A 27,642-nucleotide genomic window follows, 5' to 3' on the forward strand; every position below is an offset into this window, starting at 1 on the left:
GGGAGTGGGGGCATTTTTATGTTTGCGTCTAAAATTTCTCTTTCATTACTCAACGCCTGATCTTTATTTAACTGCACATTATTAGACTGGCACTATCTTCACCCAACTTTTAAGATGCATAAGGAAGGTGCTAGTTGTGGTCTTAGAGAAGAGCTTTCAAAGAGCCCAGAAGACCTCGGAAGGCAAATGTTCTCAGCAGTTACCCAGAGATGGGTTGGTCCGGGTCTCTCTGTGAGGTCCCCTGGGAGTAAAGTTACAGAGCTGTCAACCAGAGGAAGCCAGAAAAAACTGGACAAAACCATGATACCTTAGCCAGTGAGCCAGCTGTCCCTGGCTTTGGTTTCATTTTTCACATTTCTTTCCTTTCCACCCACTGATACCAGGTAGAATGCAATGAGGTTAATCAGCTGAATTAGAACTAAGCAAAGATAATTATGCTAGATATTAAATTCATTCTTCTTCTATAATCACCTCATTAACTGTCAAAATGTGCAAAGGATTACAGTTCTCCTTTTCATGAGTCAAAAGGTGTTTTGATTGGGGAATGACAATTTTAACTTACTCTTTTCTGTTTTTCTTCAACATAGAAAACATCTAATTAAAGACAATGAATGTGCTAGCAAAAAATCTGTTTTCTAAGTATTGATTCATTTTAAAATTGACTTTATTGGTGGTTAATTGAAATTTATCCTTTTAATCATTATAAACTACATAAAAAGCCACTGGACTCTATAATATTGTTACTTTTATGTTCTCTAGTGTAATAATTATGAGAGTAATGAGCTATCTTTTCTTGTTACAAACAAAAGAAAAAATAAAAAGAAAGAAGTAGAAGGAAATGATAGGAAGTTGGGTAGAAAGAAAACTGAAAAAGAAAAGAAAGAAGAAAAATTTCTAAATGCTTGGGGGTGAAGGTCAGTGGCAAATGACTTCTTTAGCATTTGGCAAGTACAAGGTCCTGGTTTCAATCCCCACTACATACATAAATTATGAATTCACAATAGTAATATTCCCATTTATTATATAATTTTCATTTCAATTGAAAAAGGAAAATTTTTAGTTCTGAGATCGTTCATTTTGCAAAAACAATCCAGCAAGAAGGAAAGGCACAAAGTGTTGATTTTTTATACCATCATCCCATTCATGAGAAATGGACTGACAACATTTATTCCTATAGTTTTTAAGATTAGAACAGTTTTCTAAATACTCTGTCAATGGCCTGAAACTCACACTCTGGTTTGATGAAAGAAAAATACACTTCCTTGAGCAAGGCAATCATTTTGGTGGAACAGCTTTGACTATTAAGAAGAATATTATCTTCCTCTTTAAAACCGTTCCCCAGCCACCTAAGTGCCCCTGTGCATATCCATAAACACTTGCACGATGTAACCTCAAGCTCTTTTCAAGCCTCCTTCTCTTCTGTCACTCCTAGGCTTATCTCTTTTTATTTTATCTTCTCATTCTACTTTTTCTTATCATATGCTTCCAGCTCATTAGCTTCCTACAAGCATGAAACAACCTTTCCCTTCAGTGATTGTCAAACTGTTAAGTTCTCTGACTAGTTCAAATGTGAAATTGCCCTCAGAGATTTCTGCTTCTTTCAGGTTGGGGAAATCTCCTTTTCTTATTTTTAAAATTTTTTTTTAAATTTTATTTAAAAGGAAAAAGAGAAAAAACAAAACAAAACAAAGCAGTGTAAGGGAACAAGTAATACAGAACTATAAAAAAAAAAAACCCAAACAAACAAACGAACAAACAAAAAACAGTAAGAAATCACCAGTTAATAGATTACACATTATCATCTTAGAGATAGTTGCTCAAGTCACAGCCCTTTTCTCATTTTCATGACCCTTTCCACAGTACTCAGAAAATATTATCCAAATTTTCTATTGTACGATGATTTCTCCAGTAGCTTGGGAGCAATAAGCCCTTAGGTTAAAAAAAAATTTATCTAGTACATTGTAAGTACTTAATAGATATTTATTGAATAAATCAGGGATTCTCTAGCTTTGAGATAAGCATAGAATTTGGGGAGGTGTATATACTACTAGACATATAAATTTGTTCAAGCTGGAGGTAGATAAAATTTAGTTATTGCTGCTGAAATCATCCCCCACAAAAAGACAGATTTTCCCAAGTTATATTACTGTTTTGACAGCAGTCTGCCTTGGAGAGACGGTGAAATGCACTGGTGAAAAAGTGGAGTTCAGGGCTCAAATTCCTGAGATCAAATTCTAGCTTTAACGCTCTCCAGCTATGTGATACTGGGAGTCAATAACACATACATTATTTGGTTGTTAAATACATTAATACATTTAAAACATTTGGGTGGTTAAACATAGAAAGCCTTTAATAAATACTAGTTATTGCAAATAATTACAAGCAATATACTTATCAAATTAAATTAAGTAATTGAGTGAATATTGAAGAGAGTTTTAATATTACTATATTTTGCAAAGTTTACCTTGATATTTCAGGTTTATAGGTGTTCTTCGTAGGAGCTAAGCAACAGGTATCTTTTCTAATTTTAGACAGGCACTGACACTACCCATTAGGTAAGGTAAAGTGAAATATTACTTCAAGTGAAACATGGTACAAACTTCATAAGAGACTGAAGGTATATGTTGTTTCCTATAAAATTATGATGCTTTCTCCATATGTCACAACAAACGAATGATGATCAGTGCAAAATTAATCTCTTTTATAAGTTAAAATGTCTAATATTTAGTCAAAGATCACTTCTAAAGCTTACAAAAGTATCTATGCAGAAATATAATATGCTGTCATACAATAAAATATATTAAGAAGTTCTCTGTATCCAGTATCTTCCCCAGACTCCCCATCTCAACAAAAATGGTTCCTGTACTCAGGCATTAGGTCACTGGTGTTAGGAAGGTAAGATAAGGATTTGGGGAAGGCAACAGAGAGTGACCACTTCAGTGATTCAAAGGGGGATAGATGCAATGAAATATAGGGAGACTAAGTGATAAAGAGTGCCTGGGCACATGTCCAGCAACTCCTCTTTGAAGAGGGGACTTTTGACCTGAAACTTGAATGAGAAATACAGAGACAGAGGCAGAGACATAAACGAGAGAGAGAGAGAGAGAGAGAGAGAGAGAGAGAGAGAGAGAGAGAGAGAGAGACAGACAGGGAGACTCAGGTTTATGAATTCCTGGAAGCAGCTCATTCCAAGCCAGTGATGGAATCACAAAAGCCCTGGGGACAAACACCTTGGCATGTTTGAAGGACTCTAGGAAAGAAAGATCCCATGACTAGAGTGCAGTACAAGAAGGTCAGCGAGCTGCTTGATAAATTCAGAGAGAGTAGAAGGGGCCAGGTCGTGGTCCAGAGTTTCAATTCAATTTTAAGATTAAATGAGAAGCCACTGGAGGGCTTTAAGAATAGTCATAGTATGCTTTACTTTACGTTTAGTAATATCATTCTGACTGCTCTAGGGACAATAGATTATACGTGACTAGCACGGTAATTTTTGGGGAGACAGAGAGAGAAGGGAGGCATCAGATCCAGCGTGGTACATGTGGTTGCTTTAGCGATAGAGAGAACAGCATTAATTGGCATAATTTTTGCAAGTGGACTTGATAGCACTTAGATGGGGATGTATTCATCCAGGGGATATAAAATACCATGTACTCTGGCACAGCCTGTAAAAGGAATGACTCCTGATTTTAGTGGAAGTTTGCCTGCTTTTTAGAAAGTTATTTTCTTACGCATAATAATGGAACCAATGATTCTTCATAGCTAGTTACTGTCATGGTTGTTGCATACAGATGGACTTATTTTTCAAAAGTTAAATCACTAAAGACTCAGGAGCTATTATACATGATAACATATATATATATATTTTTTTTTTCCAGAATACATTCAGACAAAGAATAAAAACTGTTTTAAGTTTAGAGCAGTGTGATGTGTTTAAATTTATTTTTTATTTCTCAAAATATCTCATAATTCCTAAATTCATTTTGTCGGTGAGCATAATATCAGCCCATGTAGAAATCTCTGGAAATGAAGATTTGATTGCTGGAGTGAGGTGTTTAAATGAACTACAGAATGGGACTCTGAAAAGAAATTACAGGAGGAAGGCAATTTCTAAGTCACATCTTTTATTCACATTTGATTTGAGTGTGTACCTGTGTGTGAAAGAGAGTTTAAGTGGATATAATAACAGCTTCAAGAAGGCGCAAGATTCTGCTACGTTTTATATTTTGAGTGGCTTTATTGAATACCTTCAATTGTATTAAAAGTGACAACTATAAATCACAGAAGCACTTCATGCTTGAAATCTTATCTTTTACATTGTTTAAGCTAGCAATTTTCACATAATGCTAGAGAAGGTGGAAGTCATCATGAACTTTCCGTTTACAAGAACATGACCTTTTCTTTACTTCTAAATCTCTGGGCTACTTTTCTGGTTTTAGCTAATGTTCTCACAGAGAGGTAATTGAACACTGCCTGTTCTGTTGGGTGTGAAGTTCGATGGAGACAGATCTATAGGATCAATGACTGTAGACCTGAAGAGCATCGTGACCTCTTGCACAGGTAATGAAATCCAGTCTACAGTTTTCATTTTGATTTGTGGGGCTCCGTTTTTCTTATTGCTATTTTTCTTGGGTTACACAATCGTTTGTAAACTTGTAACAGTTGGGGAAGTTTCAATCTTCATGTCATTAATATGTAAATAATAAACATGGAAGTTGCTATAGTTTTATTTATTCTATATTTGAGCAAGACTCCCATAACAGTGGGTGTTGATTATAAAATATTAATGAAGTATAGAATTAGTGTTTCCAGGCAACTTATTAATATAAAAATTAAAAGACCTTATAACTAGTGATACAAGCAAAACCTCTGTGGTACTTTTGTAGACAATGCAATCAAATGAAAAAAACACTCGACCAACCAAGAAAGCACTGGCTTTGATGACTCAATTTGTTCACTGGAATAAAAAATAATGATAGAAAATGTGTCATTTAAAGAGAGCTCAGAAAGCACAATAAACTGACATCCTACCAAAAAGATTTTCTGAAGTAACACACATAATGAACTGAAAAGAATTGTAGGAGATGATGTCTTTATCACCCAGCTCAGGGACTGCTCTTGGAGAAACAAACAGGATTGCTCTTGAAAATAAACCTAGAGCTCCTAAGCTTTTAACATACCTCACATATCATTTGGTAAGAAGAATGATACATATTTATGCTTTTTCAGTTTAAATTCAAATTATTAACATTTTCTTCTGAAATCAAAATATTTGCTTTCTGTCAAATTTCTTATCTTGTTTGTGCAAACGGTAACGGCATCATTTCCCTTATTTGACAGTAATTCTGAAGCACATAGAAATTCTATTACATTTTCTTCAGTGTTTGGTAAAGCAGAAAAAACAAAATTAAACCAGGTTTCCTGAGTCTGTGTTGTTGGATTATGCAGTGACATACCTGCTGCTCATTTTATTTTAGAAGAAAGGAAGGAATAGCTTCCCATTTCTTTCCTCTTCCCTCTCCCCATTCTTTCTGTCTTTTCCTGTCTCCTTCTCTAACCTTGTCTTGTCTCTTTCCTTCTTTCCATTCCTTTCTTTTTCCTTCTGACACAGTAAAGTTCATGGGAAAGAACATACAGTAGACACATGCAATTACGATGGTGTAATTTCCATTTACTAATTTTTTCAATCTGTTGGGCCAATAGTACCACCTTGGGGAAACCTTCAGTATGGTAGAATATGCTTAATAAGCACAAAATAGGGCTGTGAAGTGTATTTATTATTCACCTGACTCCACGGGTGTACATGGAAGTGACCTCCAACTTAAACTTGCAAGGGGGCAAGATACACGGGCAAAGATACAGCAAGCTTAAATCTGATGGTAAATAGCACGGTTAATGAAGGGAAAGTACTGTACGTATAAAAAGCTATACATATGAGGTGAGGCAGAAGTACAAATAACAGTTATTATTTGGTTCTTTCATTTCCATGTTTAAGTTTTTCTTCCCAACAGAATAATCATACTCACACTGCCAATATGACACACAAAACCTTTGTACAACTTTATTCTACTCTTGTTTTCCTACAAGATGCAAACTTTATAGTGTCCAAATCTCAGTACATTTCTTCCATCTGTTTGGAAAACTTCCACTGCCTGTCCCAGTCATGCTCCTTCATTGACCTGAGGACCTCTTGTTTGGATCTGCTCACCCCAAATACTAAGCTTTTCTGGAAAGCATTGTCTGGTGTTTCTTGATTGAGTTAGAGACACAGGCTCTACAATGAACTCGTAAAGAATAGTTCATTGGGAGAAGAAAAAATGAAATATATGAAGAATTAAGATGACTGCAATGCTAGTGAAGGTTGACACTCTGAAAACAGCATTTTAGCAACTGATTTTAGCTTAAGCATCAGAGTTTTTTTTTTTATTACAATCAACATTTTATTTTGGGTTAGAGAAATCACAATGAAAAACTAGAAGGATAAATACTCATGAGTGCTAACTTTAATGATAAAGCCTTTTGGATTTTTATCGATGGGACCATATATGGATAGAAATAATTTAAATTTCTCAATGAATTCAGCAAGTTTAGCATTTATAAAAATACTCCATAGCATCACCAGCATATAAATTATTACCACAAAACAGACATACATGTAAGTAGTTGCTTTCTAATCTATAAAAATATTAGCATGCTTTAAAAGGGAGCTCATATTTACAGTTTGTGTCTGACTCTGAGGATTGGCCATAGGAAAAGAAATTAGGAATAAACAAAGTGAAATAAGGTAAAATGACTAAAAATAGTATTTGTCGTCACTATAATTTAAAACATTTTAAAATCAATATTAACAAAAAGAAATAAGACATATTGAAAAATGTAACAGCTGTATAATTTGTGGAAGAGGTAGTTACATCAAGAATTTTGAAATCTACACAGGATTGAAAACAAAGGATGTGCACATTTCCAGTTTTAATATTATAGATTCCTCACTCCTCCTACCATACCGTCCCACCAATTTAAGAGTTATTTAAACATTGATGGAGGAGGGACATTCTTTCTTTTGCTATTTCTTGTTGCTTATTATGCTTCCAGATCATCTCCAAATGTCAACAGCATTGTGAATTTAATACTTATTCTTTACAAGTTTCAAAATAGGAGAAAAAATGGTTTTATCTTTTCACTAACATCCACATACATGAGAGGTCATATTCTTTGTTGTTGAAAATTTATGCTAAAAAGCTAGCCCACTACCTTTTGTTCCCTGCTTTTGGAAAAACTAAATTTTCTAGGTACACTGGGTGAAATAGACATCTTCAATAAAATATTGCTGCTTGCATTTATTTTTCTATGGAGAAGAAATTGAGAAAAAACCCAATGCAATCTTACGGAATTGCTCATGGCCTGGAAATGTATAGGAATGTAAACTGTATTCCATCAGGACCCCGTAGTAGATATTGCATTAAAAATATGTATGCCTACACAATAACAGCAATCTTCTTTTTTTTTTTTTTTTGAGGGGAAGACAGAATTCATGTTTAGGAGGCAAAAATATGTTCTTTTATGGTGGCACACTTTATATTTTGCCATTAATTTCTTTGGAAATTGTACTGTGGAAAATTAACAAAACCTGTATTACTAAACCATTATGAGAAGGTAAAATGTTCTCCACGGGCTCCACATCCTTCCACTAACTGATTCTGATCTTTCAGTGTGCATAGAAGGCATACTATCATACACAATGAGACCACAGATCTCAGCTGTCTCTAGATTTTACAAAATTCCTGCTGTGAGTGTGAATCACTGCAGAAGTGGTGATTCATGTCCTTTTGTAAAGGTTAGTTCTGCAAATCTTTAAGGAAAGAAAAAAAACCATAAAAAATAGAGAGAGGTGACTGTAGGTCTTTCAGTGAGTAGAAATAGAATTTGCCACAATCTATAGGCACTACAGGGGGTCATTCTTTTCACAGTGGGTGGCTGTTCCCCCAGGCTCTGAGCCCCAGAGTTCCCAATAACACTTAATTGCTTCAAAATTTCTGTTTGGGAAAAAAATGGATTTCACTGTGATAGACAAATTAGAAATTAATTTCTACAAAACCAAATTCTGCTGGAACATTAACTACAATACTCATGATTCTCAGATATTACTATATCACTTTATAAGGAGAATATTGTGACAGAATACACAACTGCTCTTGGTCTTTATGAAATAGCTGATAGTTACACTTTTTCTGTAAAATGGTATGTGCATAGTAGATTTAAGTCTAACTCATAAATGAATAGTCAAATGCCTTGTTGTCAATAGTCATTAATGCTTTATAATCTGCTGCTGATTTGGGATATTGTGTTCATTTTATTTTTTTGCTTTAATCATAACACAGATAACTGTAAATTACCATACATATCTGGTTCTGTATTATCTCAGCAATAAAAAGAACTCCTCAAAGTTTGCTTCAGATTATTTCATGTTGATGTTTTTCTGTATCTTGCTGCAGTCTTTTCTAATCTGTCTGAGGACTCAGCACTAATCCATAATGTACTGTACCTGCTATTAGATTCTACAGACTCTAAGATTGATACACGGAAAGAAAGCTCATTAACCAGCACAGGCATATGAAAGTTCAGTGACAGCACAGGAGTCTATCACTGCATTCCCATTATACCTGACTGTCAATTTCAAGTACATCACTGCTTTTTCTTCATCTGAATTTACAAGTGACCAATAGAAATCACAAGAGTTAGCATGCTTAGGTACTGCTTTGAAATTAGAAAGATGCAGTAAATATCCTGGCTCCAATACTGCCATTTCAAAGCATTTAAGAATCTAACGCTGTTTAAACATACCTGTTAAGAAAACCTAGAAAATTCTGTTCTCATATTGCTCTTTGAATAGCACAAAATTAAAATGAGTCAGGGAAAAAATTAAATGCAGTAGGATATAATCATTTCAAGACTATAGTTACTGGTGGCACCATCTAATAAGATTCTAGACTTTTTTTTATTATTGTCAGTTGTTGCATATTTTATAGCATAGTGTCTCAACTTGAGTGATGGTGGGCTACCTGGTATAAGCTGTTTCACCTCAGACATGATTAAATTATATTTCTTCCTGTCTGAACAAAGCCTGTATTGAAAATACAGGAAGGATTTGGCACCAGGGAAATACATGTTAGTTTTTGACAAGTGTGAGCAGTACAGGAAAATATCAATATGAGATGAGATCAAGATAGGAATCGAAGAAAACTAGCAGGAAGTTATCTGAATTTTAAGTGGACAGATGCCAAGGTATTTTTTGAAATGTCATTCAAATGACCCTCAGATCATGTAGTTTTCCACTGTTACACTCATTTGAGTAAAGCAAATGAACATGACAGCACAATCCTCTGCAGTTTACTGAATCAAAAGATCTAGTACTTAGTAGTAACAAGAATTTACATGTAACACAAGATGTAAATGCAACTTACATTTTCTGTTTAGCATAAATTAGAAAATAATGACATTAAGAAATAGGTAAAATTGTAAAAGCAGGACATATCTGAATGTCAGGTGGAGTCAAAATTTAAATTAAAAAATAACAAAAAATGAATAAAGAAAAGTACTATGGACTTTTGAATACAGACAAAATACAGATTTATTCTGGTGTGGGACAATTCTGATCAGATTCAAATAGTATGAATTCTTACACTGAAAGCTGGAAAAAAAAGAAACTCTTCATGTCTTGATACAGTATATGCATTTTCTACTACAGTTATAAAAGTTATAAACCTGAAAAAGAAAGAAGGAAAAGACCACACATATGTAGGGCTTTTCAAGGTTATTTAATTTAATCCCCTTCCTTTAGGCAGATGAATTCCCAAGGTGCTAAGAAAGAACTACATACAGTCGTTGTCGATTCTATTTTAAAGCACTCTAGAGAAGGGGGATGTCAGGAGATTCCTTCCACAGTGTTTCTAGTTTTTATTAGATTCGTTCCATTCTCAGAGAGAAGCAAATTCAGGAACTACTGATCAAAATTTCATTTCCTAATGCTTTTGTTAGATATGTAAATAATATTTTGATCCTTTTAGTCATATAAATTGATGGCACACTATCATTTTCCTTCTGAACTTGAAAATCTAAATTTATAATGTCAAGTTATTATAACTATAATTAAATTAATTTTGTATTTTTGTTTTAAATTTTGAGAGATACATCTTAATGTAAAACTGTATAAGCATATAGTAACCATAGATTTTTAGTATTTTAGAATTAAGGTCCACATTCTTATAAAACTTTTGTTTGCACGACTTCAATGACCTGAAGCTTAATATATACTAACACAGAACATATAATTTTTTCACAAAGTAAATTATCTTTGTTTAATACTTAGCGTTACATAATGCTGGGGTTACACAGTACCATTATTGTCTTTGAAAACATTTTTAAATTATTCTCTGTCAAATTTTACCTCCAGATTAAATTTATCATTCCAATGCTAAAAGCTGGATATTATATTATATTATTACATGGTATATACTAGTTTTCATGTCAGATTTGCAATACTATGTCCTCATTCACTTATTGACCTGCTGAAAATTCAAAACAAAGAGCAGAAATCTAGCAATCATTTTATACCACAGAGAAAATTACAATCTGAGATGAATGTCATAACATTTATATGATGTAACAGTATGGATTGCCAAGGAGAAAAGGAAGTAAAATTAGATTAATATTTTAGCATTCGTACTAACACTAATGATCACCTATTTTACTGATGTTAAGTTTATATTGACATTTTGTCATATTCAATGTCAGTTGAAATAGCTGGTGGAAATGGTCATCTCTAGATGATTTTATGGATGTTGATTACTACCACGTAACAGAAAGTCCCAACGGATTTTGGCTGATCCCTAAATAACGCAATTAGCACTATGACTATGCCTCTTTTATGAAATATCTCTGTTAAATGCAAATATTCTATTGAATCCACATATTAACTCATATCAATAACTTGTCTTCACTTGAGTGGATTTATAATTATTTTCCACATCATGGTTTTGGTGTAGTTACTCTTTACTTTGATAAACACTTATGTGATGATTGAAAAAAGAACAGAACCTAAGAGGCTTAGTTTTAGGCTTACTGTTCTTGTTTTTGATTTCTTCTTCCCCATCACAATTCTGCAGATTTGTTCCTTGCTAGATTGTTGGAGTTACCAAACCTTTAATAATAATTACCCAAAAAGCCTTAATTTTTCTCAATGTTAGTGAGGTAAGTATTGATCATGGCTATCACTTACAGTGTTTCTCACTGATGTGTGTACCACAGAATTCAAAGTATATTATTTTTTTTCATGTATCATTTACTCCTTTATGTCTTCTCCATTGTATTTTACTACTTTCCACGTGGCTCCTCACATTTGGTTCTGATCTAAAAAGATGATGAATCATGTATGTCAACTTGACTGAGATGTAAGATGCCCAGATATTAGCTCTATGAGGCTGGAAAGAAACTGAGTCATTCTGATTGCCTTCACTAATGTGACTGGCCTCTATCAGTCACTTGAAGTCCTGCATAGAGCCAAAATGATGGGTAAGAGGAAATTTCCTCGTGCTTGTCTATGTTGAAATTGGGGAATTGTAATTTTTTCCCTTGACTTCCCATTGTAAGTGAAATCTGAGCACTTCCTGGGTCTTGAGCTTGCTACTTTGGACTGGAACTGTATCTTATCAGTTCCCATGGTCTCAGGTCTCTAGTCTCACACTGGAATCCCACCACTGGGTTTTTCTGGGTCTCCAGTACGCTGGTTGTACACCACATCTTGAAACTTCTCAGCCTTCAGTATTGCATGATCCAATTCCTTATAGTAATTCTCTCTGTCATTGTTTCCATCTTCTATTGATTCTACTTCTACGGAGGACATTGTCCAGTACATTTGATAGCTTCTGTTTATGTAACCTTCAACTAAGCTCGATTCGATTTCAGCTCTGTCAGATGCTACCTATGTACATTCTCCATGCAGAGCTCAGTTTTGACACTGATTTTAACAATTACTTTGACAATAATTTTAAACAGAATTATTTCTTAATCACACATACTTGAAGTTTGCCTAATTCAGACTTCATATCATCACATTGGAATGTGCTATCTTGTTCACACCACCCACCATCTCTAGCACTGATCTTTGCACTTTTCTGTGATAGTCTCCCTCATTTGGTCGTGTACTCTGCTTTGAATTCACCATTAATTAACAATGTTAAAGCAAGAACAATTTACATTTAGATACAACACAACTCTGGAAGTTCTCCTCTTTCACTGTTCTATATTTGTGTAGATGTGATTTTTTTAAAAGACAGGGTCTCATTCTCAGCTGTCCGTAAGTTTACCATGTAACCTAAACTGGTCTCGAAGGTGAACCTTCTGCCTTCCCTCAGGGATACTGGGACTAGAGTTGTGTGCCATTACACCAAGCAATAGTCAGCTTATTTAGCATGGTTTAGCTTGGGCCATGTAGTGCTGCTAATTCACAAGTGCTAAAGAAGGATCACTACAAACCAAATAGATTTATTTAAAGGACTGCATTTAAATCGTATAATGATGCTCTGTGAAGAATATTGCTTTTTGTAGAGATTTAAATCCATCCCTTTACTGACAGGTAGTTAGATAGCCATCCAACTAGTAAAACCCTACAGTAAACAACCATGAGAAAAGACGTTTGGTTGGGGGACAATTATCCATGTTGTGATGGTTCTTGATTTTCTTTTAGGAAATGCAAGGAAAAATATGGGAACAAGATCACAGCCCCAGCATAAAAATGATCTGCTACAGTCAATCTCATCTCTGCTGAGATTAAATTCTCAGTGACAAAGGTGATAAAAAAGTTTCCATATTTGTTTTTCATAATATTGCATGCATACACAATATTCAAAATTATTTTTATAATGTTCTTGGTATCTTTAAAAATGTATACAAAAGATATCGAGTTCATAATATCTAACAAAAATTTGGAATATCTTGGATTTAAATTCAATGCTCTGAGGCACACTGAGAATCTTTCAGCTCAGCTAGTTTAGCAGAACATATATAAATATGAGCAATGAAAATTCTTACTATACATTACAAATCATCAACACTCCTGTTCCAAGTTAGTGTCACTACAACCCTCCAATCCAACATGCTTTTCTTTTTATTCTCAACTACAGTTTTAGAAGGCTTTTAAATTATTCTGATTCTTATAAAACACAAATGGTTTTACCTTACTTCCCTAACCCTCCAGTTGGATGCACAAGTTTTTAATGCTTTTTTTTTTACGTAATGTGGGTTTTTATTTAACTTTTTAGGAATATAAATTATGTATCTTTCACAAAAATTTGTTTTGAACATATATAATGATTCACCTCAGGAAATTAATCTATAATTTTATTTAAAATGTATCTTTTTCTGTACATGTGAATATTTTTTACTTTAAGCATTGAAAGCATAGCATAAATTCCTTTATGTCATATATTCTGTGTGCACTGAGAGTTCACATGAAAATGCTTTTCTCTAAGATCTTAAATATGAAATCATTCTGATAGAAAAATCTAGAGTTAAATAATTCTAACACTAGGTTATGATAATAGATTTCCACATTGCTATTGCTTTACACACAGAATGGCAAATTTCAAAAAAAGAAAGGACTCAATTAAAATAAAAAGAAGACTTCCTCCCCCATTTTTGACCCCCCCCCAAAAAAAACTAGTGAAAATTAAAAAAAAAAAAAACAAAACCTTAGATTCCCCAACTATGCAAACATAATACCTAGGCAGTTACATATTTTCAAAGAATCTCAGCACTATGAATATTTTTAGAGACTGGAGTTGGGGTGTCAGAACAGAAGCAAATTCAACTGCTGGACAAAATATGTACCATCAGTCAAATTACTGGCTATATATAACCTATATTGATGTTCCTTTACTACAGTTTAAGAATGGAAACCAAAAAGAGGATGTAGAATTACATTTTGTTTTTATATTCCACACATACTTAATAAATCTGCGGGGGTTTTTTTTGTTTGTTTTTGGTTTTTTTGCTTCAAATCACAAGGGTATCAATTGTTTGGAGCCACAATCTAATTTCTCTCTTATAGGGCTAGAATTTAACAATCAGTGTTGTGAAGAACTTGTAAAGCAGTTCGAAGTAGGAAATGTATCACATTGGTTGTCTGTATTAAGAATATGAAATTCTCATGTAACCTGACGTCACACACTGAAAAATAGAAAAGAAGAACAAACTAAGACCAAAGTCAGCAGAAGGAATTAACAATAAGGATTGGAACAGAAATAAAAGTATCAGACACTAGAAAAGCAATTGAAAGACCAATGAAACAAAGATGGTTTTATCTTTGACTAGAAAAAGATAAAAAAGGGAATGCTCAAATAAATAAAATAAAAAAATAAAAGAGGCAGTGTAACAACTGATACCACAGAAACACAAAATATCAAAGGAGGTACTTTGAGCAATTATATACCAATAATTTGTTAACCTAGTACAAAGAGATAATTTCCTGTAACTGAAAATCTTCCAAGAAAGAACCATGAAAGAGAAAATTTAATTAGATCAATAGTGCAAAAAGATATTAAGTCAATAGTAAAATATCTTTCCACACAGAGACACTTAAGACTTCATGACGTCATGGTGGATTTCACCAAATGTATGAGGAAGAATTAACATTAATCCTTCTCAAATTCCTCCAAAATGTTATAGAAGTGGCAAACATTTAAACACATTTATAAACAAATACGAAAGACAGATAAGAACATAACAACAACATATTATAGGCCAATATCCTTCATGAATTTAGATGGAAAAATGCTCAACAAAATCTACTATTCAACCAAATTCAACCATACATAGAAGAATCTTTCTTTATGTGGTCATGATCTATTCAAGGGATGAAAGGGTGGTTCAATATATACAAATCATTAAATGTGATAAACCACATTAGCAGAATGAGTGATGCTAAAGTCATATGATCATTCAACAGTTGTATATAAAATATTTAATACAATCCAGCATATCTACATGTCAAAATTCTCAGCAAATAAGGGATGTCAATATAATAAAGACAACATATGTAAATCCACAAATAGCATTGTACTTGCTGAAAAACTATAAACTTTTCCTCTGAGATGAAGAATAAAATAAATATTTCCATACTCCCCATTGCTATCCAAAGTAGTACTTACTGTACTATGTTTTAGCCAGAAGAATCAGGCAAAAGAAAGAAAGAAATGGTATCAAAATTGGAAAGGAAGAAGTTAAATTGTCACATTTACAGACAACATATATAATCTTGTATAGGAAATCCATATATCATAAATGCAAAATTTTTATTTGTCCACTAGAATAAAACAGAGAAAAAATAGAGAACTAGCTTTAAAAAATGCGGTTTGGCATCTCTTTTGTTGCTAAGAAATAAGGTTATCAGCAGCCACAGTGTGAAGTAAAAGCCTTTGTAATTAGATGTACCAAAACATAAGTCTCCATAGAAATTGAATCTTATGAAAAAATTTAAAATGCAAGTTTAAATTCACTGTCAGTAAAGGTGTGTTATCCATAAAACAAAGAAAGCTAACTTAGTTTTAAAACGTGAAGAAAACACTGATGTTATTGTAAGATGCATAAATAGAATACATACTGGGTTTAGAAGGATTGTAAGGAAAAGTTCTCCTCCTTTGATACTTTTATCCAATTCCTGGGGTCCTCCTGGGTACTCTTTGTAGAAAATGGTGTGTGTAAACAACCCGCAGGTCTGCCGAGGGAGAACCTTAGGAAAAGGGGGGTAAGCATAACACCTTAGCATGATTTAAGTGAGAAACTTACTACTGTCTCATAAATTCAAAGCCTGCAAGTTATGAATGCCTATGGAGTTTCTCGATTGTTAAGACTCAATGAAATCAGTGCCATAGATACAAGAATTAAGGTTAAGGCTTTTTGCTCAGTTACATAAATCTAAACTATTATCTGATTTATTTTAGAGTTGATATAAAATAAGAAAAACTGTCTTCAGGTTAATTCAAAAAATAGAACACCTCCATGGTAATATTTTCACTCCGTTAGAAAATTTCTTTCCTTCTGACATTCAGTCTTGTGTTGTCTTCAGGTTCTGGAGTTCAAAACAGTCAATTTCCGTCACCCCTTCACATTTGTTTAGTTTTTACTCTACTCTGAATTCAAATTTTATCATAGTGTAGTCCAATCATAAAATTATTATTGTTGGTATATTGTACAGTTAATTCTGTTAGAAATCTGAATGTTCAAGAGAGAAAACAAACAGGCTTTCATTCTAAAAACTTGCTTTGAATAGTAAACCATTTAATAACCTAATGGGAAAACATCCCAATTGCCCAGAGTAGCTATAATTCATTTATTATTTACTTAATATTACTTTCAAGGTAATAGAATGCACATGATATTTGTTAAAATATATTTGTTAAAATAGTATTTTCATTTTTTAACATGTTAAATGGACATACAACTCAAAAAGGAAAAAAATTGTATACTGTCACTATTATGAGAGTTATTTTTTAATACTTCTCAGGTTTCTAGTGCCATCATTTGCATTACCAATAGGTTTATTTAAATTTTAGTTTTCTTTCCTTCCTCTGACGCAAATGTAGAACAAAATAATTCTTGATAAATGAGGATTAAGAACCATCTTAGTCTATGTATGCCTTTTCTTTCATTTTAATACCATTTAGATGGCTAGATTGATTGGCCAGATAGAGGGACCAAAAGATAATTCTAGCAGCAGTGTGAGTAATGAATCACAACAGAGTAAACATTTAGGAGTGGGGGAAGTTTTGCAAACTCTTACGCTGATTTCGACATCTAGTGAAAACAACATCACTTAAGGTACTGAAAATGGGGACAGGCATTTTAAAAGAGGATATTTCAGATCAATGTGAATGCTACTCTTTATTCTAATGAATAATTATAAATGCCCAATTGAATTCATTTGGCTTTATTATCATTTATAACAACTGGTGCAATATTGTTAAATGAGATTATTTTTTTCATTGAAAATGTACCATCCTTACAGTATACAAGAAAAAGATAATGAGAAAGGTCCATATTGTAAAACATTTCAAGTGTCTAAAAGTCAAAATAAACTGAAAAAGATAGATTTAGCTCTCAGAATTTATTTGTTCTGCTTTGTCTGTTGATAGTACAACAATTTGAGAGATGTTTCCTTGATTCATGGAGCCACAATCTGCCTTTATAAACTCTGTAAAACCAGTGAAACAAAGAGTACTGAGAAATGCCTCAGAAGAAGGATCTAGGATCCCCAGACAAAATTTCAGTTCCGGAATTTCAATAGATAAGCTATGCGAAGTTCATTCTCAGTGTTTGCAGCGTGGCTTAGATCTGTTAAGTGATTCCACAGCTTCGGAAGCAAGGCTGTAGCCAAATAACACGTTAACGTGTGAGCAGTCCCCATGGCAGTATGTAGAGACTTTCTGATTTTCTTGTAAAACAGATTTGGCATGAGACCCTGTAAGGAATGGTGACCTGAATGCATTCCACATGCAGATACTAACAGCCTTCAAAAAACAGCACAATGTGCTCTCACCATGATGCTGTTGTGGACGAAGCCCTTTCTGTACCGTGCAGGTTTCAAGTGCGGATATTCTTCAGTGCTGGTGACCTGGATACCCCACACCTTCTTCCAAGCCGCATACAGCTGAATGTGAACGGGGTAGACCCCTGAGTGATGTGGGGCCACAGCATAGCCCATGTTGACAGGTATTCCATGTTCCTGAAAGAAGCCAGAAGAATACTGTGACAGATGTGGTTGACTGATCCAATGAAAATTATTTCCACAGTTCCTTGTTTAGAGTACACTGAATTTAAAAAATAAAAAAAAGAAAAAAAAAACTTGCAAGATTAATTTTTAAAATGTTTTTGCAGCTTACAAACTTACAGAGCTCTGATGGTATACTGGATGTGAGCCGAGTGGTGTGTGAGACATTGATTCTGAATTTTGAATGCAGAAAGTTTTGGGGGAAGATAGGAAATGAATTTGATAGATAGATAGATATACAAATAGATGCAAATCTATTTGTATATCTCAGATAGATAGATATGCAAATAAAATAGATATACAAATAAAATAAATTTAAAAAGTATAACTTGAGCAAGTACCCACAGATAGAAGATGGAAGAGGAGAGAGAGAAGAAGAGAAGCAGGATGTGAAGGAGAGAAGGAAAGCGGGAGGAATGGAGGGAGAGAGAGAGAGAGAGAGAGAGAGAGAGAGAGAGAGAGAGACAACCAGAAAGGTAAGCATGACCCATCGGGGATGACTTTTTCTAAATAAGCAGAGGGATTTGAAATTAATTCTATTTGAATAGTCAGAACATGAAGGATGAAACTCTGTTCTATGTTTTCAGAAAATTCTAGAAATCTGTTAAGGTAAGTTTCACGTGAGGACCTGAGCAGGACCTGTGTCCACAGCACTGTTAGGGAGCTACTTGTCCGATGCAGATTAAGGGAAAATGGGTAACAACATCAGGTGATCCGTGGTCAGATTAAAGAACTGGCATTATTAGCAATAAGATCCAGCGATGTTTTAATTACAGAGGGTAAAGGAAAGTTAAAGGTTAAGATTCTGCTCTTGGTTTGAGATTTTAGTAACTCAATTTATTTTTATAAAACAAGCACTCTGCTAGGAGATATTTACCTTGGGTAAACAGTCAATCCAGAAGGAAAATAGGTACACATTTAAAACAAGAATATGAAAACACTGTCAAAGAATGTTATTATATTGCTAGGTACAAGAAATAGATCTGCAGTTTCTAATTTCTACTTCTTTTTATCTTTCCCTTTAAATGCTTATCTGCTTTATAAAGAGTCCTAGTAGGATTGAATCTCATCAATTGAGGTTATAAATGACAATGTACAGTTATATGAGAGCTGATTGAATCAATAAACAGAGCACCAAGTGTTGACTTGACAATTGCCATTTATATTTTCTATTACATGGTACACAGCATAGGAAACTAATTCTGTTCAGTGTAATAAACAAGCAGTAAATGGTTCACATAGCTACAGTGTCTAAGTCATATGCCACCCTCACCTTAGAAGATGGGCTCTAAATATTTAACAAATCTCCCTTTCTTGGAATGACCCTCATTGGAGGGCCGAATTCACTTCTCTTTCATCAAAACTATGTGTTTGCTAACATCTATTACAATAAATGACTCTGTAGAAAGATTGAATTATGAAATCAATGCTGTAAAATGAGCTGGAGTCTTTTGTGGGGCACTAGGGAAAACTTGTTTCGTGTGTGCAGAAGAGAAATACTACTTTTGAGAGCTGATATTTTTCCCTTCCTCTCTCCCTTCCAGGCTTCCTTCTTTCTTTCCTTCCTTCCTTCCTTCCTCCTTCCTTTCACACTCAGGAATGAGCCCTGGGCTTAGTGCGAACATTCTAGCTCTGAGCTTTATCCAGCTCTGACACGTGCATGTTTACAATATAAGACAGGTTTGGAAAAGTCCACCAACAGCTAGTTGGAAGTTACTAGAGCTCAGGCAACTGGTATAACCTGACCCAACACTGGGAGCCATGGATCGTTCTGGGAGAAACTTTATGTTTCTCCATTTTGCCCTCATTGCCAAGTGAGTGATCCCAGGGTTTGTGAGTGGGAGCAATTCCCCAGCAGCCCAGATGTTGCCAGCCCGTGACTACATTGAATGAAAAGGAGGTGAACTTCCCTGTAAAGGAAACCCGGGTGTTCAGTCCCCTTGTCTGGTAAATGAACTTTTTCATGACTGTTGCCTAGAATGTATTTCTGATTCAAAACAAATGGGAAAAATAATATTTTCTTCTTACTAATCAAATGATAGAGAAGTTATATTTTATATTTCTTGTCCTATAATTTGAAGAATGACATAAGAATGTGTGACTCCTAATAGTATTAATAATAATTTGTTACCCCTCATTTACCTTTCATTTTTCTCAAACTTATTTTTTAACTTTAAGTTTAAAACCAAACAAAATAAAACATAATAAAGCTAATCAAAACAAAGCAATGACAGTGACACATGACTTCAAAACCAGATAATAAGAAATCAACAATGGCTACCATAATGCCTCTTGTTATCTTAAAAATACCTGTTCCTATCATCAGACATAGCAAAATCAAACAAAACAAAACAATGAAACCAATCAAAACAAAACAATGAAAGCCATACAGTACTTCAAAACAAAATAATAGAAAATTAACAATGGCTACTATAATGCATCTTGTTATCTTCAAAGTAGCTGCTTATACCTTCACGCACAGTAAAGTCAAACAAAACAAAACAGTGAAAATAATACAAGATTTCACAACAAGACAATAGGAAGTTGACAATGACTACCATAATGCCTCTTACTATTTTCACACCAGTGCCCACACCATTAGGCCTGGGCATGTAAACTTAGCCATTTGATATAAGAACTAAGTTTTTTGTTGTTGTTTTTTACTTCAGTTGTTATTTTTTAGAAATGTCAGGTGTGTGACTTCTACCTTCCATGTCTGTGTTCCTGAACCCCTTTTGAGTGGGCTGAGGTCTTACTATTTTACTCCTTGGTCTTCATGTTTTGTGTGTTTCTCTGAATCAACCCATTGCCACACCCCAGGTGCTTCCTGTGTTTGCAGTCCCTGAGTGTAGGGTGGACCCGGTACCTGGTTCCTCCTTTCTGGCTTCCTGGAATGGTGGAGAAAGGAGGGGCCGTGGTTCACGATGCTCCTCCAATGGCAGTAAAGCCTTGGGGTGTGGCTTCTTTTCTGGGTCCTTAGCCTTCATTTTTATCATTTTAAAGTGGATCTTTGACTGACAAATTCAGTTCATTCCGGGGGGCTTGTTATAACTCAGGTTGTCAGTAGAAAGTTGTCAGGCTGCTCAACACAGCCTTCAAAGTCTCTCTCCTGTACACAGTGACAGACACTGGCCCAGGATTTCTTAGTTAACCCATACGGGGAAGGATGTTGTAATATTCCTTCCAGAACTCTATGAGGGTTAAATCTGTATCTTAGACCATCTGAAAGCACAAGTGGCCTGCATGCAGGTCATAACTCAAGACTTTTAAAACTAAAATTTTGATCATAACTCAAGTTTGCATGTCAAGCTGGTGGTAACTCAAGGGTCCACTATATAATATTTTATTCCAAATTTAGAAACAAGAATGCTAGGTAAGTATACTAGTGTTCTAGAGATGAAGAGATGAAAAAATAAAACCATTTAAGGGAATTGAAATATCAAACAAAACTGCATCTCAAAAAAAAAAAAAGACATTTCACTTTTGACAGGTAGTAAAATGAATTGTAGAACTTTTCATGAAAAAGCAGAAAGTGAAAGCAATTGATTTGGTGAGAGGGAAGGAAGGGTCAGTAAAAAGATTTTATATTTATTGATTTGTAGGAGCTCAATCTATCGTGTTCATAAGGTCATCTTATCACATTGGCAACTGGAGCTCAGTCAAAATAGTAAATCACACTAGATAATTATGAGTTTATGCTTTTCCAGCCTAAATGATAACACAAAGTGAAAAGTAATTCCCTCGTAACTCTTTTCCTGTTATCAAGGGGCCTACTGAACTAGAAACCTTCATTCTTTCCTGTCCAGAGCTTAAATCCCGCGTCCCAGAGACTTAGCCAACTGAAAAATGAACCAAGAATCCTATTTCCACAAACACACAAACATTACAAGATTTGAAAGGGTTTTAAACGTAAATATCAGGAACACTTGAGACTCCATAAAACAAACATAAGTGACAGAGCAAATATTTTTAAATATAGTTTTTTTAATTTATTAGAATCACCTTTTCTGATAGGATCCACAAATTTTGTCATATTATATGATATGCCAATAAACATATATACAGTGGAGTTTGACTTTATTTCATATTTCCGGTTACATTAAATTCCTAGTTAGGTGGGACAGAAGATATTGTGGTAAGCTTCAGGCTGTATATAAAAAAAAAATCACCATTTTTGAAACTACCATATAAAAAGGCACTAAAATTGTAACAATTATTGAATTAAAAAATTATTTTATTTTTTGAAGTCATTCCTACTGGCCATGTGTCTTTGCAATTGCCTGGTGTTTTTACATTTACATGTAATGTGACCTCAGAATAGTCCTGTTGAGAGGCCTGGATGTTGGTGTAAATGTGGAAACAGCCTCGCAGGCAAATGATTCGTTCATGTTTACAAAGGTTAGAGCTACTATTTCGCCCCCTGCTTTCTAAATCTAGTGTTTGCTTCTGCTTTTCCACTAAGTTGTTTTGACTGGACTAAAAGAAATTGATTTTAATATGTATTTGTGAACTAGAATCCTAACCACTGTGTGTGTTTTGTGTTTCATACTGGGATAGATGAAAAGCAAATAAGTATGTTTCTTTTTAAAAATTTTTGCTTTTTTTTTTTTTTTTTTTTTTTTTTTTTGGTGCCATAAATCGAACTCCTCCGAGCCATGTGCTTGCCAGGTAGGCTCTGGGCCGCTGAGCTAAAAGTGAGTTTCTGACTCTTTTGTAGCTACCACTTTTAATCCAAATGAGTTCCAGCCAATTAGACTTGCTCAGAAGCATTTTCTAGCGCTGTAGCCAGGCAGAAGCCAAATTATGGCAGTTTCTGGCTCCTGTCTTGGAGAGTAAGCTTCTAAAAGAACCTTTCCTGCGGTGTCTGTGGTCTCCACTTACAGGGTAGCACTGAAAGCTTCGTTTGCAGACTCCTGAATGGTAGTGGACAGCAAAACCGCTGTGTACGGCTCTGATTTCCTGTAGAAGAGCAACCTACGAGACCCTCCAGGAGTGCTTCAGTCTTTGGAGGCGTTTAAGTCACTGAATAAAAATTTCCCTCGTTTAAAATAATATTTCAAACTGGAATTATCAAGCCTTTGTTCTTTTCTAATAAATATTAAAAGGTTTAAGAGGTTCAGGTAAAGTCTTTAGTTGTTTGAACTCTAGGAAAACAATGGAAGAGTTTAGCAAAGTGCTACGCATTTTTTTTTCCTAATGAAACTTTGATATGTGGTGAACATCTACTCATCTTATGGGCTCCTCTCATCTTATAAATATAACTGATAAATCTCATATACTGAGCAGACAGTGGATAGGAAACAGAAAGTAAAAGAGGAGACTAGGGTCTATTTAAATAATAAATTTCAAACAGGAATCAAAGCAGTTGCATTCAACTTGATTGAGATAATGTTTAAGTTGATGACGGCTGTCAAGTGCTTTGTTAAGTACTAAGGGTACACCAGGTGTAATGAGTAGCTTATGCTCTAACAAAATTCAAAGTCTAGAGACAACTGTAGAATCAATTACAAATTAGAATTGCATGGTAATTTGCTGAGTTTTTGTCCAAGGGCATTTGATTGTTTTTTTTTTTTTTTTTTTTAAAGTGCCATTATTATTTTTACCTTGTGTATATTCTGCAAGTGGAGAAAAATAGTATCTATATGAATATCTAAGGAGATTGAAAATCATTTCCAACTATTAGCTATTGAAGTTAAAATAGGAAACTTGTTGTAGAGGTCTACAACTTTAATCTTCCTTGACATTTTATTAGTAATCAGATAAAGGCAATTCAGCATAATAAGTAATGTCTAAGAAGAATCTGATAAGAATGGAGTATAGATAATTACTTCCTATGCCTCAGTGTAAAGCTCTAGAGATGTGGTTGGACGTTCACTTTTGGACCCAATGGCATTATGTTGCTTAGTTTTTCTAATGCTCAACAATAATCAAAAGGAACTTATTTTGGGAGATAAAATACTAGTGCTCCCCAGAAGACACTTTTCTTTTTCTTTCTTTCTTTTTTCGGTACTAGGAATTGAACTCAAGACCTTGTGTTTACCAGGCAGGCACTGTGCCACTGAGCTCCATTCCCAGCCTTTGTGCTTTCTTATATTTCTAAATAACAATTAATAAATTCCAAATTTAAAATTGAAAGAACCTCAAGCAATGTGAAAATCTCATAAAATGCTGAAAGAAATAAACTGCTCCAGATAAATATTATAAAAAAAGTATCTTCAGTCTTTAAGTATGTATGCATGATAAGAAGAGTAAAATTTCAAAAGCTAGCATTATTAAATTTTATGTCTTTTGCATAAGTGTATGCTAAAATATGCATGTTAAAATAAAATTTAATTATTAATAATTTAATTTCTTAAAAAGAAGATAATTGATATAGATTCATATATCTAAATATACATTGACCTATAAAATGATCTTCAAATAGTTATTTCTATTTGATTTATATCTGCTTTTTTCCCATCAAAAATTAAAAAAAAAAACAGCAACACGGGCAGTTGGGAATATAGTTCTCTAGTAGAACATTTATCTAACATGACGTCCTTGGTTTGATCTGCCATATTGAAAATAATAATAATGACATCATAATCACATAATTCACTCATTAGGTGTTTTTTTTTTTTTTTTTTTGTTATGTTCAAAATAACACCTGAACTATTTAACTGCTTTTCAAATCTCGGTAATTATTTTCTTTAGGGAATGTTCTCTGATATTTCTTGCACAACAGTTTGAATTTGTTCCAATGGCTGTTGGCTCTCAGTCTTCCAAGAATACTGAATGTGTTGACCCTGGAACCTAACCTGTTTGTGCTCATGTGATTCCTTTTCACATGGTTGTCTCAGGGATCTGTTAGGCTGCATAAAATGTAATAGGTACAAAATAGAATATTTTTCTCCCAAACATTAACATGGAACTATGACTCCAGAGATAGGTTTCCTGGGTTTGAATTATGTGTTGTCCTTTTGATTCTATGACACTAAAAATTCACTTAACTTTCTGTGCTTCACATTCTTCATCTGGGAAATTAAACCGATAATATTAGGGAATTAACTCACAAGGGCTATAAATGAGCTTCTATTTGCAATGCATTAAACATTGTCTATTGAATTATAAGCTCTATTTAAATTTCTACTTATTTAGGAAAATTATGCAGATCATTTCAGGGAAATCATCATTTTGGGAAATTTGAGCCCAAAGATTACAACCTTTAGACAAGGACAACGAATAAGAACTGAAGCCAGAAACCTACAGTAACAAAAACAAAAACAAAAACAAAAACAATAGTATCTGCCTAAGTTCCACAGAGCTGTGGTCCAGGGTGAAAGCAGAAAGAATAGGAACACATCTGTTATTGCGACTGCCTCTTCCAATGGGCTCCATATCCTCGGGGCAAAGAGTATGGTTAGTTCAAGAGTTCCACTGATCTGCTGCTTCCAGTTGCATTTGGCAAGTAGATTCCTGGGAAGAGATTAGAGACAAAAGCAGTGGAGCTAGACTACTTATTTTCCTAGCTCCTTTCATGTAAAATCATCTTGTACTGTTGTAATCCTTCAATCAAAAATAGTACAGCTGTCAAAGTACTCCTACCTCCAACACATCACTGTTTTTCTAGATGTGACCTTTGCCTCTATAGGTCTGGAATTTACAGCTCTCTGCCCCTAGGACATTGCTTGGCCCTGTACCTCACTTATGCCTTTGCTAATTGCTCTTTCATTAAATCCAGTGCAATTATCATTGTCATTTCTAATATTCTGGATAGATTTTAAGTAGTCATTACAAAATTTCTTTTAGGTCCTGGTAGCACAGGTTAACACTATGGTGAAAACATATCGTGCAAGTAACATAAAAAAGGACAGAGTCTCTTAAAATATCACTACTTTGATGAATGAATTGGTGGTCCAGTACCACATAGCGCTCCTTTGGAAAGGTAACTCCCTAATAAATGATAGACAGGCATCATGCAGAGATAGAAAGAACCATAGGTGAATAAGGCAGTGCTTTGGTACTAAATTTTGTGACTAGACCCTGGTAGAAAATTTTAGAAGAGCTGCTACAGTGCAGAGAGCTGGGGTGGAGGGAGAGAGAAAAATGAGTGTGGGAATCATTGAGTCTATGGACACACAGGGGTCATTTTCTGGGTTTAACAAAAAAAGAAAAATAGCTGGGGCAGGAGCTTGAAAATTGAATTGAATTGTCTCTACAGAGAGGCAGAAGAGACAAACAAATGACTTTCCTGTACTGCTATAACTCTCTGTTTATACTCCAGGAATTATGGTTTAGGAAACAGCCCTTAATAGAATTGGGATGGTTTTATATCTCCATGGCTTAGCACAGTGCCCTATCTACTGCTGTTAGTTAATACATATATTTGAAAGAAATAGTACAATTTTATTTAATAAATAATCATGGTTGTTTAATACATTAGTGTGAAGGGAAATAAACAAAACAGTGATTATGAATGAATGCACTTGTAGTAAAAATATTATACATTGAAGAGTATTGATTTATTTCTCCTAAATATGCAACTTCTAGGGAATGACACAGGTTCTAAAGAGAATAGATGTCATTACACACTTTTCATTTTAATAAGGACTTGGGATCATATTGTTACCTTCTAAAATGATCTCAGAATCACTGACTTTTCCACTGTGATTGGGAGCTTGAAATGGTTTCTTGTCTTCATAAGTGATAAAAGCGATGACTGTTTGTCCCTGGAAATTGTCTGGGTCATTCTTGCTACTTTGCGGACTGAAGTCTGCTAAATGGTGACAAGTCTCTGGGGAGTTCTTTCTTGCAAATGGATTTTTCTTTGGAAAAAGAAATAGCAGAACAATCGCACTGAGTCTACAGTGTTGAACTTTCTGATCCTGAGTGGGGCTCTTTTCAGCAATTGAGACACATCCTTCATTATGCCTGATTCTGGCAGAAAGTCTACTTTGCAGCTCAGGAAAATAAGCAAATCTCCACTCAAACTGTGCAAAATGCCTGATTTCAGCTAATTAGGCATTTAGATTACTAACTTTGTGCTAAGCTGTCTCACTTTTTAAATAATCAAAATGTACAATGTACTATAGTTCATTGATTCTCTTTATTCTTCACATTTGCATTATGTACCCAGGATGTACATGAAACCCTTCTAGATATGCAGAATACAGCAGTGACCAACAAAACAATGCTCACCATTAGAGACTTTACATTTTAGGAAGGTAAGACCGAGATTGTACAAAATAATTAGGTAAGGATACATAGATATAATAGGAGATCGTTAGAATTATTAAGGTAAATAAGACAGTGGTACAAAATGAAAAAAAGAAATGAAGTAATATTAAATAAAGTAGTCAGAAAGGGTCTCATAGAGAAGGTGATATTGCAAATCAAGGTCTGAAGTTGTTAGGGATTGAACTATAGCTGAATCTGCATACAGATAATTTGAGAAATATCATCTCAGGCAGACAGGATAGCATCTATACTATTCTGAGATAAAAGCTTGCCTTGCATTTTTAAAGACAACTTTTTGGAGCAGAGTTACTGGAAAGAGAGAGTAGTGATAGATGATGTCAAGAGTCAGGGCTGCTGCAGACAGCACTGAGTGTTACTGAGCAAGTGGGGGCACAGTTCATATTTGCTTCTCCAGAGGCTAAATAATAGAGCATCACTGAGGAGAAAGGATAGATGCAAGCTTTTTAGCTTCATATACATCACTAGAGGATGTTGGTGTGTGCCCTGAGTGAGAGAAGGAGCTTCTAAAATTTCTCAGCAGATCTATGATACTTCCCAGTATTTCATTTAAAAATTATTCTAGCTACTATGTAGACAGTTGACTCAAA

General features: G+C 34.4%; 1 protein-coding gene across 1 annotated transcript in view; it reads right to left on the reverse strand.

The window, feature by feature from the left end:
- The window catches only part of Ndst4 (N-deacetylase and N-sulfotransferase 4), a 271,193-nt gene that overhangs the window by 84,691 nt on the left and 158,860 nt on the right, over positions 1–27,642 (reverse strand). The window contains exons 5-6 of the mRNA XM_003468015.5: positions 17,588–17,773; positions 15,653–15,781 (exon numbers count right to left, since the gene is read on the reverse strand). Coding sequence (XP_003468063.2) covers positions 15,653–15,781; positions 17,588–17,773 — 315 coding nt within the window. The remainder of the gene's footprint in view (positions 1–15,652; positions 15,782–17,587; positions 17,774–27,642) is intronic.

The sequence above is a fragment of the Cavia porcellus genome, unplaced genomic scaffold, assembly GCF_034190915.1.
Source record: "Cavia porcellus strain 051 isolate PalLab524CR breed Dunkin Hartley unplaced genomic scaffold, mCavPor4.1 scaffold_14, whole genome shotgun sequence".
NCBI lineage: Eukaryota > Metazoa > Chordata > Mammalia > Rodentia > Caviidae > Cavia > Cavia porcellus.